Source organism: Lepidothrix coronata, unplaced genomic scaffold, assembly GCF_001604755.1.
Source record: "Lepidothrix coronata isolate B3197 unplaced genomic scaffold, Lepidothrix_coronata-1.0 Scaffold205, whole genome shotgun sequence".
Taxonomy (NCBI): Eukaryota; Metazoa; Chordata; class Aves; order Passeriformes; family Pipridae; genus Lepidothrix; species Lepidothrix coronata.
In genome coordinates this window covers 1,520,183-1,532,161 of record NW_016690385.1, presented here as the reverse complement: position 1 = coordinate 1,532,161, position 11,979 = coordinate 1,520,183, and the positions used below count along the sequence as shown (strand labels likewise).

General features: G+C 41.8%; 1 protein-coding gene across 1 annotated transcript; it reads right to left on the bottom strand.

Annotated features, from left to right (window-relative positions):
• Positions 1-1,204: 1,204 nt before the first annotated feature.
• Positions 1,205-11,752, bottom strand: LOC108506105 (cat eye syndrome critical region protein 5-like). The gene is made up of 8 exons (XM_017832744.1): positions 11,666-11,752; positions 9,337-9,546; positions 8,441-8,553; positions 7,424-7,517; positions 6,211-6,244; positions 5,173-5,347; positions 3,990-4,178; positions 1,205-3,191 (listed from the first exon to the last, which is right to left on the bottom strand). The coding sequence occupies exons 1-8, from the start codon at positions 11,750-11,752 to the stop codon at positions 2,795-2,797; spliced, it is 1,299 nt and encodes a 432-aa protein (XP_017688233.1). The 3' UTR covers positions 1,205-2,794.
• Between the last annotated feature and the right edge of the window lie 227 nt (positions 11,753-11,979).

The following is an 11,979-nucleotide window of genomic DNA, read 5'->3' as shown; positions in this document are numbered from 1 at the left end:
GTGTACACTGATTTTATAAATGTAGAATGTACTGCAAATAGATTATTCCTTTCATAACAAGTATTGAATTTTGACATGATTAATTTGAAATGCAACTTGGGGGGTTTTTTATGTCAAAGAGGAGGTATCTGAAAATTTGTTTTTCTTAAAATTTCTCATACGTTCCTCAATACAATACCTTCAATTGAAAAAGGTTTCTAAAGAAAAATATGTGTTACTGAAGACAATACATGACTAGTTTAAAATCCTCTACCTTTTGTATTAGCCAAAATAATTACAGGATGTATTTTCTAAGGTTGGTTTTGAGATGTTTTTTGTTTTTAACAGAACAAAAGGTATCAAGAATAAACACACTACTCACAAAGCACAAGTCATACTTACAAGAAACTTCTGCAAGATCCTCAGAAGTGTTTTTAAAAGTGATTTCAGTGATTGCCTTCTGCGCATCCTGGTCACTTTAGGTGTTTCAATAGAACAATTTAAACTTGAAAGAAGTATTGTAACATCCAGTAGCTCCCCTGTGTTCTGACTGAAATGCACTGAACAGAACATGTGGGAAACACTCTCTGTTTCAAAGAGGTAAATGTCAAAACTGAAATAAACGTTAAAGAAGGTTAAGTGAAAATCCAAGTAAGAAGACAGTCAAGGAAAGGAGAGAAAATGTTAAGACAAGGTCTTACTCTTTTCCTTACCTAAGATAATATGAATTCATCTCACTCTTAGCTGAATAATTGCAAAGAACATTATACTAAGCTGTTTTACTTAAGAACTCCGAAAAAATCCACCTTTTCAATACTACAGATTGAGATTTCTTCTAAGTATTTCCACATCTTAGCTTGTTACTAACGAAGAATCACTACATTTCATTTTAAACTACCATGGCAGGAAATGTTAGAAATTACAGTGGTAGTTCTGATGCACTGTTTTATGGTACTTTTTTTCAATGACAACTCACTATACTTCAAATCCTTGATTAAAAAATTATTTTTCAGGACACGTCACCAAAATCTTTGCTAAGCCTCCTGGTATAACACAAGTTATGCTACACTCACATTTCTCTTGTTTTATAGCAATACCCATATATATTAATCTATTTTGTCTATCACCTGTGGCAACAACTGCCTATTTCTTTTTGTGGTGATCCAGCTGCAGATCCTTCACTCCTGCGGCTCAGTCATACCTTCATACAAACAATCACATTAAAGACATTTCCAACATTTTTATTCCTCGCTTCACCGATTCTCTTACTAGTTAGAGGTCTGCAACATGCTTTAGTACTGAAACAATACAACTTCAAATCATCCTGACATGTTACAAAAGTACAGTCATTACTCAGAAAGATTTGGCATACTTTGCAAATACTTGGTGTATTACAGAAAGTGCTAAAGAAATAGGAGATATCTGTTTATTGTACCAATGAAAAGGCAAGAATGTGCTGCTGTAAATACTTTTCCAATGAAGAAACAGGAAATAAACATTTAGAGCAGTGTTCTTAAAATGCATCCAGCGAGATACGTTGAAAGCTACTTACAAAACACTACAAGTGATAAATCAAAAATCCTGACAGTGGAGAGGGGGATTACGGTGGTTTGGAAACAGGGAAAACACACCAAAATGTGACTCCCATAGCAGCTGTGTTCTCTTCGTGGTGTGAGTTTTCTGATGTTGCTATTGGGATAATAAGCAGTGAAGAAGTTGGCCAGGAAGTCATTTCACCCTGTGCCACCATCTGTCTGTCAATGCTTATTAGTACAGAAATATTTTCAAAGACATGTCTTGGATGAAAACACTTAGAAGTATTTTACAAAAATAACATAAATTAAATTACTTTTTTTTTTTTAAATGAACAACTATAAAATCCATGAATCAAACAACATATAACATGGACACAAGATGAAATATATTACACTAAAGGCCAGATAACTACCACAGTGGTATGAGGCTTCAAGTAAATTATGAGGCACTTTTTGGCCAAGCAGTAGTCATTCATTCAGTGGTAAAGTCCAACTCACAGAAAACACCTAAAATAAAATTGCTAAAGCTTTCTAAGATCCTCAATTCCTCAAAAAAAAATGTGCAGATAAAAAGGCAAAGACAGGACTGTGCTCAGTTGGAGTTCCAACACGGTGGTACCAAGTCAGCCTTCCCCAACCTCCATAGGCAGTTCTATTAAGGCTTTACACATCAGAGAGAAGAAATAGCAACTCCAGACACATGGGAAAGCAAACAGAAAGAAAGGCAGCAGCAGAGTTATATGTGAGCAAGTCCCCAGCAGAACAGACTTGAACTCCACTCTAATTTAGGAGAGCACCCCTTACATGCAGAAGACCCAGCAGTAACACGTGTTGTGCTGTACCAGCCCATTTGAAATTGAGAGGCTGATCCCAACAAACCCTGCTGTGATACCCTGAAGATCCCACATACCTACAGGCTAAATTTTCCAGAAAACCAAACAAGATACTGTCATGGGGGAATTAAAGTACCAGTAACATGAACAGCCTACTATGAAATATTGCTATTAAAATACCAAATATAAGAGGACAATAAAGGGCAACTAAAGCCAAAAATAACATATTTTGAAGTACTATAAAAAGCATTATTGATATTTAATATACTTAAACATACTAATATATATATATATATACTACTAATAAGCATACCTAAGGTAAGACTGCATTAGTGTAGAAGTTAAAAAATTTTAGAAGGCAGCAGTTTGTGGTGCTGTTGTAAAGCACAGCTTGTTTTTTGGAAAGAAAAGCACAGCACTGAGTGGTCCTTAAGAAATCACATCACCTCAATTAGGTGCGAAGTTCTCCAGCTGAAAGACCAGGTCTACAGCAGCATCAACATCCGGTACAATATGATCTGGTTCTACTAAACCAGGATCAAACCTAAAATCTCTGTGGCCATGGAACACGGCTTCCGTGATGCTGTCGCTGGTCTCCAAGGGCACCTCGCTGTGGGGGTTGTACACCCCAGTACAAACCAGCACAGACCTGCAGTGGGCAGCAGCTGCAGGTGCCAGCTGGTTCTCCCAGCCGTGGTCCATGTCATTGTCCTGAGAGAGTGCAGCAGAGCCTCTGCCACCGGAAACCTGGGCCTGAACGCGCGACTTGGAGCCTTTCCTGGAGTTCTCTTCAAGGTAGCGGTTGTAAAGGTTGGCACCATAGACATCCGTCATGAGGTTGTCTCTGCAAACAGAAGGAAGCTCGCTCAGCAGGGCAGGCCTACCTGTCACATGTCCATGTATGAAAGACGTTGGTACAGTTTCAGTTTACAGTTTAATTTATACTTTAACAACTTCATGGGGAGTTATGCACAAGGAGAAATCCATATCCCACAGCTATTTTACTACACAATTGTCACTGAGGGTGACATGATACAAATGAGTCACTCTCCAGGCTGAAACTACAGATTGGAGCAGGGGGAGGGAAAATCAAGGATAGGTATGAACAGTGCATGAATGAGCTTATTATATTTCCAAACATCTTGGAGCTTCTGGAACAGTCTTTTATACAATACAGCTTTATCCCTTTCTATGAAAAGGATTCTATGATGTGACAGCACAGGCAGTAGCACATGACCAAGCTTAATGACCTCACAGATAAATTCAAGCTCTACATTCTCTAACAACTGTCATTTACTGAAAGCCAGTTGGTGTTATACCAGTAAACCTAATAAAACAAGTACCCAGGTGAATCCTTTTTCTTAGATTTACACAGCCTATGACAGAAATAAATAATTAAATAAATAATCTGGAGAAATCTTAGTTTCATATAAACCCCTTTTTGTGCTTCTACAGAAATTGCACATAAGAAGAGCAAAGTGCTATTAATTCTTAAGATTAGAAACAGAAACGATACACCACAGCACCAAGACCATTGGGTGGTCCCAGTGGTGTGAGAAACAAGCTGGTGAAGAGTTGGGTATTTTTCTTGGATGGCGTTTCTGTGTCACTGGTTTCCCGTGGTCAGCTGAGCAGCCCTTACCCCACGGCGTAGAGGGTGTGGATGGGCCGGTGCCAGGGCCGGTGCAGGGCCTGGGCCCGCAGCAGCTGCTCGGCATACTGGTATGTCAGCGGGCTGGGCTTGCCCATCAGCGCCTCGTACTTCAGCTCCCTGCCAGTGATCTTCTTGTAAATGTTCTCCAAACAAACCAGGAACGTCCCGTGCCCAAACCTACAGAGACGGAAAGACAAATCAAATCAAGTATGGATAAAAAAAACCAAACTGAGGTTTTTTAGGAATAAATCATATCCTACAGCTATCAAATTTCCCTCATCATGCAACATTTCTGCAGCTGTTTCACTGGAAATAATGTGCTTATTTGCCGAACAACAAAACCCCCACGTTATTGGAATGGCACAACAGGTTTATCTCGTTGTAAAACTGCTCACTGTAGATGTCCTGGCTGCCTTGCTCTAGTGGGAAACTATCACACACACATATTCTGCCAATGTGCTAATTAGAAAAAGCCTTTGCTTCCAAGGAAGGATATCTGACAAGATCTTTGACCCAGGATTGAGGCAGCAATCAAATCACAATAACAAGTTTCTATTTCAGATTATGTTCAAACTATAGACTGAGAGGAAGGGAGGGGAAACAAGACTATTAAAGAACTACCTTCTGTTGAAAGCAAAATCAAACAAAATCACTATCAGAGGTTATGCCACCTTGTTCTGAGTGTTCTGCTGGTTTCTCTTATGTTCCTTAAGGAGCTCACTGCATTGTCCTCAGCTCAAAACCACTCACCGCTTTCAACAGCAGGGTCAGCTCTTAACCCTACCAGGAATGTAGGGTGGAAAAGAGAAATTCCAAAGGACCTAATGAAATGAAACAATTTGCCTTGATAATTTTTTCATTTTTCCCTCTGAACTAAGACTCTGAGACCCTGAGGCAAAAACCTCTCTTTCCCCACTCTTGTGGGAGTGAGAAAACAAAAGGGTTTAGAGCTTAAAAGCAGTTTTTCTCTTGAGTAACTGGTTTCCTGGATGCAATAATGCACATAGCAATAAGGCAGCATTAGCTGAAAGTGTAGAGACTTTGCATTCAGAGCCAAGACCTTCTGTGAAGCTGCACCAGGCATTTGGTATTCAAGTGTTGACTCTGAATTTTACTGGAGAAATGAGGAAACCTCAAATATATCACAATATACACGTTATAAATTACTCACCTTGGAGACTGTGCCTCAGCTACCCACATGAGATCCATGTTACAGGCAAGCACAGGAATGTGAGGGTAGTTTTCATGGTGATAGGGATTTCCAGGATAGCCACTGGTCAGCAAAACATCTATTATCAACTGCAGGCTGGTTTCCCATCTGACTGGCTCCCCAAACAACACCACAGCTGTGAGAACCAGAATTACAAAACAGAGTCATGGAATTGCTAAGAGGGCACACAAGTGGTCTAAAGAGACTGATCAAACACTCACATTAACTTTAATTTAGATCTTAATATTTAATATATCACATACCCATCCATTCACAGAAAATCTCAGAAGCAACAAGACCCCACTGCAAAACCTACAGGTTTAGGAATTTGATTTTTTTTATTGACTAAGTTTCTCCAGAGCACCCCAAAATATTAACTTTTAAATTGTATTTCTAAGTCTTCCACACCTTTGTAAATTCTATGTTTACATACAGTGTTTAAGTAATCCATCAGAGATGTTATTTTGTTCATCTTAGAACAAAATCTGAATGTTGTTTTTAAACATTTTTCGTGCCTCCAGCAATAATCTGACATGGATTTTTTTAAATCCCAAGGTCCAGTTTCTACTTTCCCGTAGTTCAGATGGGAGTGTACACAACGTGCTGAAACAAGGTGCTTCTCATACTGCAGCTCTGCAGTGACCATCCTGACTGCGTGTGAGGACTAGACCAATTATTGCTGCACATGTCAATTCATTCCTCAGTTTGGACAGGAAGGCACCAATAGCCCGTTAAAGGCAGATGAAAAGGAAAGGAGACCTCAGGTAGCTTTGAAACTTCGAAAACACATGGCTGAAAACTGTACACATTAAAAACCAGCTTTACCACACATGATGCATTCCAAATGAATGACAGATGTCATCAACAAGGAAATCTTATGAGTGTCTCAAACAAATTTCTGAAGTGCCCAACAATCTAAAAATAATTTCTGATTATAAAGCACAATTAAGATATTTCATCTATTAATGGATAGTTTCAAGTCAAATAAAGGTAACTGACCCTCAATCTTGGGAAGCTCCACAGCAGAGGGGGACTGCAATAAGAAAAGAGTGAAAGTTTTCTACAAGATTAAACATCTACTACTATTTTTAGCAGAACAAATTCAAATATAGCTCCCACAGCTGCCTTCTGCAGCACTGACAGGAAATACTCTCTCTGTTTTGGTAGATACCTGATGTCAGTTCACTTAGAAACTTGTATCTCCATTGTGAAGTGAAACCTCGTGCACACAGACAGCAGACATGTCAGAGTGCTCTACATGCACCAGCCTCCTGCTTCTTCTGAACTGCCTCTGGAAAGCCTGAAAACTCCACTTGTTTGATTTACTTGTGTGTGAAAATGTGGATGTTTAATATTCTACAGGAGTAAGAGGCCTTTAGTATTATCAAGACATTGGTATTATAGTTTTTAAGGTGTATTTCTTTAACACTGCTAATAAAGAAAAATGCATTGTATAACATGTAATGTATTTGCTACACAACTAGGAGTTTGCACTTCATTATTTACTCTCCGTGGTGACAAACACATTAACAGGTTCCTGAGCTTCCCCACCAGCAGGGTTGAGAAGCACGGCCAAAGGTGATACACCTGAGTTTTGGATTCTGGGAGCCACAGGGAATATCTTGGCTTCACATGGGGCAAATCCACTGCCCCGACCATGCCCAGTTCACACAGGGATTTACTGTGGATGAATTCACTTCTCTTGGAAATTCGGCACAATTCAGTTGAAACCATATTGTACATACTGTATACATTAAATATATTTGGTATAAACAAGAAAGGGAGTCCTTTGCAGGTAAATAAATTATCTGCAAAGCATTAATTTACAATTGAAGCAACCTCACAGCCTAGAACCAATACCAACACAATCCCATACTGAAGGAAAACGCTTGTGTTATCTTCTACACATCTGAAGAAGCTAATCAGCTTTCCAAGACCGATTTTGAATTAGGTATCTGTATTAGACTGTAAGTTTTCCCACAGCAGTAAGTTACAATATCGAAGACTGGGTTAAAGAATTACCACTGAGAGAAAAAAGTCTATGGATTTGTTCTTGAAAATGTTGTAATAAAACAAATAAGGAAGCAGAAATGCAAAGATAAAACACCATGTAAGAACAGCAGCATTAGCTTGGTAGTTAAATACTGACCCCTATTATAGAATGTCATGCAATGAGCAAATAAAGAGCTTTAAAACAAATATATACACTCACCAGAACGTTGGGTCTTCTGTCATGGTCAACTGCATCCAAGAGCGGGTGTTTCTCCCGCAGAGTCTCAATGGTGATGGGCTGACAGAAACCAAGGCTGGAAACACCAGTTAAGGACAAAGAGCTTCTTATAGGAAAGGATTTTTAAAATCCATAACTCCATTTTAACAACTTGAACACAGGCAGTTTATCTGGTAAAGCAAATCAGCTAGGAATGAAAGCACCATCAAAGACTGACTTTTTTCTCTGTGAGACAAAAAGATGATCATCCCATTACAGACAAACAGGAGACCAAGGTTTTTCTGGTTTGTATTCAGCCTTATAACACACTTGTCTCTTAGCAAAGCCTAATGGATTTTGACAGTTAACTGGAATGTTCCTTCAATACCTTTTTCTCATCTTTGTCTTTGAAATAGAGCTTATACTTAAAATCTGCATATACATTTTTTACAACTTATGATTTACACCAACTTCAATTAAAATCTCAATAAAGGAAGAAGTGTAGAAGGGACTAACCGGAAGCATGAGCAAAGATTATGTTTGAAACTTTGATACCACCATTATATCAACATAATTCAAGTTGTTTTGGGTAGCTAGTATAGAAGTGGCAAAAATATTCAAGTGTAATTTTACACCAGATGTTGGTTACAAAGACATGCTTACAAGCAAATCTTAAGCACTGAGGTAAAAGTCAGTGTGATAAATAACAGACAGAATGTCAGGCTCTCCTCCTCAAGGGAGCACAAACCCTGTGTGCTAAAGTGTCATTTGCATATGAATTAAAAAATTCTTTCTCCTTTTTCCTCACTCAAAAAAGACAGAACAAAGTGAAGCAAATACCAGCACACCAAGCACATTCACAACATAAATCTGACATCATAGTAAGGACTACCATTTACTGCTTATTGCTGTATTTGAAGGGTTGAGATATTTGGTCTTCACTTGATCCACAGGATCCCCTGACCTTGAGTAAGGAAACCACTCTGACTAAAAGCTGTTGTTTATTTTTTTTAAAGATACTCTTGAGCAATATCAAGAAGTGGTCCTTGTCCAGACACCAGGACACATTTCTCATGATAACGCTTGAACATCCGCAGGGGACTGTGTGACATCATCACCTGATCCTGGGAAATCTGGTTGGGATTCAAAAACAAAACCAGTCTGTTGGTTTTGATTTTCAGGGAAGTCATTTATACAAAGATTCAATTAACGGATGTGATAAAGTCTAGGAATTGCAAAACAATCACACAGATGTACCTAAACCCCCACATCATACAGATGGACCTAAACCCCTGTCACAACATTTTCTCTAAAGTTTCACAAGGGACCTATTGATAATATGGCAGACAAAAATACATTGCTGCATAAATACATTACAAAAAAATACATTACTGCATTGTCATGCACAGACCCCTTTCAGCTTCCAGAATTACTCTATTCAACATGAGCACAAGGTTTCCTCTCTTAGTTTTACAGAATCACCCAATTTGGAAAACAAACAGGGAAGAAGAATCAGAACTGCTCTAGTTCCAACTGTGGGCCCTTTGTTAAACTACAGCACTGATCTAATTGTATCAGAAATCACCTTTTATTTTACATATCCCCACTCCTTCCACAGGATAGGTATAAACCTTTAAGATCATTATCCTGGAAGGATGCTCTTATGAATCACTACCTATCATCTTTGCAGAGAAATACTGTTAACTTTAGCTTTATCATTGGAAAAATCAGTACCTTTACCAAAGGAAATGCCATTAGCTTTGGACAGCATTTTTTACTCTCTAATACGTCCAGCAAAGCATTTCAGGGGGCTTAAGGAAAAACCAGACCTGATTAACTGAGCAGCATTTAATGGAAGATAATACATTTGACACATTCAATGTAATAATTAAATAAATGGGATTTAAGGGACTCACTGGGACTCCCAGCAGATGAGACAACTGGTCGGCTTTTTTCTGGCGAAGGCAATTCCCTGCATTGGTGACAAACACCACAGGCACCAAGAACTGTCCCTGAGAGTTCACAAGCTTTCGAAAGGCTGTTCTGGCAGCAGGAATCGGAGTCTTTCCTCGCACCAGCACCCCGTCGATGTCAAACAGGAACCCAAAGGATGGCAGTGCACTGAGCTGTCAGGAGTGGAAAACAAAGAGCACATTAGTTCTGCCTGTACTTACACACGTTTGATGGAGCTTTCAGCAGCTACAGCCCAACGAGAACAGACACCTGAGAGCAAGGGATCTTTAACTCTGCACATTGTAACATGCCTTAAAGACGCATTCACATGCTAAAATACCCACTGTGACACAAGGAGCACAGCTCCCTCTGCCTTATGCATACAGCCTCATGAGCTCTACCTTGCCTTACAAATAGTTCCAGAATGTTTCAGATCAAAAATGAAGTCAAACTGATCAGAAGAGGTACAAAATACCTGCTGCTGTGCCAGTGAGTCCCACTTTTGACTGATCTGACCCCCCCTTGAACACTAGCAAAATACACAACAGTCAGTATTTCAGCAGTAGGTAGGTCTTGAACTTGAGTTCTCCCTTACAAGGTTTAGATACTAAAACTGTCCCAGCTCTCAGCTGCACTTTTCTGTTCCACAGTAGGTTCAATTACAGCCAGATAACTGCTGTGCTCTCTCCACATGGCTCCAGTTGATTCTTAGTTTTACATACAGCAGACTAATGCCTATTGGTAAAGTTAACACCTCCTCAGACAAAGGTGCTGCTTGAGTCACTTAAATGTGTCCCCCTGTCTGCCTTTGAGGAAATAAGAGCTGGACTTCATGAGTTCAGGAAAATAAAATGAGGCTAAGGAGGGGTAAGAAAGATGAGCTGCTGATAAGCCCAGGGAGCAGAGACAGAGAGAGGACTGTTGAGCAATGAAACCATTAATGAATCACGTTGGAAAACGACAGAAAAAAAATTATCACTTCATTTCTCTCCCAAGCCTAAATTGGAATCCAAAACTCTTGGGATTTATGATTCCCTCTGTCATTATTTGATGAAGAGGGAAAGAGCAATTAAGCGCCGAGACGGAGCACAATGAGAACAGGCACAGAAACGACTCCAGGCACCGCAGCGGGACAGCCTTCGCTATTGGAGCTGTCCCACCCAGCCCACCGTGTTCCCTACGCAGGGAGAAGGGCGTTTTGCCTATTTAAGCAGCACTTTGTTCCCCATCAATTATTCACCGGCTGCATTTTTCCTGCAGCTGGTACAGCACAGTCACCACCGTCACCGCTGGGAACGGAGATGCCGCTGCCTGCACAGCTGGCACGGCTCCCACTGCTGCCCCTTCCAAACCCAGCACTCCAACCGCTGCAAACCCACGAGGCTGAGCCCAGTTTAATAAAGCCAACGCTGTAAATATATTGATTATCATTGATTTACATTAGGCTGGGTTTGCTGTCCAGCTTTACACGCAAAAACTCCCCCTGAAGCCTTCTCTTTCCTCCTCTATAGAATCATCAGCCTCTATTTTAAAACAAAACCCCTGCAGCCCTTGTCTCCACGTTGTCGGCACCCGTTTCAGGAATGGTATCTTAGAAACAACCCAACTGCTGCAGAAATGCTGCTAAAAGTTGCTGCTGAATGTACAGCAGTTTCCTCAGGCTTTGGGGACTGGCATCTGAAACTGCTGAAACTGAAGTGGTATCGGAATAGTTTTGCAATTGACGTGGTTCTTCGCGTTCATTTTGCTATGTAAAAATAACAGAGGTACAAACAACAGATTACAAATAGGAATTTTGCAGTGAATAACACTAGCAAAAGAAAGTATTTTGTTAAGCATACCAGAAGGAAAGAACCAGTAAGGAAGGAACTGAGCATACATCCAGCAGGGAAATAATGAACTCAACAGCTTTTTTTTCCTTTTGACCCTAACGAAACACTCTGCCCGGGACAGGAGAGCTCTGCCCCGCTGCACAACGAAGGGGACGGATGGAGTCGGAACGACTTTCCCTTGCTCCCACTGTACCACCACGGAGCAGTCCTTAGGACGGGAGTTCTGCTCGGCACTGCCCGGGAACCCGTCACAGCGTCCCCGGCGAGCGACGGTCCTGGGGGCATCCCAGGGCCCCGGGCACTGCGGCGGCCCGGCCGCGCTCTCCGCACCCCACACCCCGCACCCCTTTCGGTTTCGCTCGGTCTCCTCCCGGGGGCTGGAGCGGCGGGTCCCTCCCGCCCGCCCCGGTCCCCCCGCTGTCCCCTCTCATCGCCCCGTCCCCGCTCCGTCCCCTCTCACCGCTGTCCCCCCGCTCCCCGCGCCGAACCCGCAGAGCCCCCGGGCGGCCCCGCGCAGGGCGCGGAGCGGCGGCATCGCCCGGCGCATGGCGGGAGGAGTGCGGGACCCGCCGCCCCGCCCCGCCCCGAGCCCACAGCGCGTCACACACTGTCATCGTAAGCCCCGGCCCCGAGCCCACAGCGCGTCACACACTGTCATCGTAAGCCCCGGCCCTGAGCCCACAGCGGTCACACACCGTCACGGCACAGCCCCGGCCCTGAGCCCACAGCGCGTCACACACACGGCACGGCCCCGAGCCCACAGCGGTCACACAC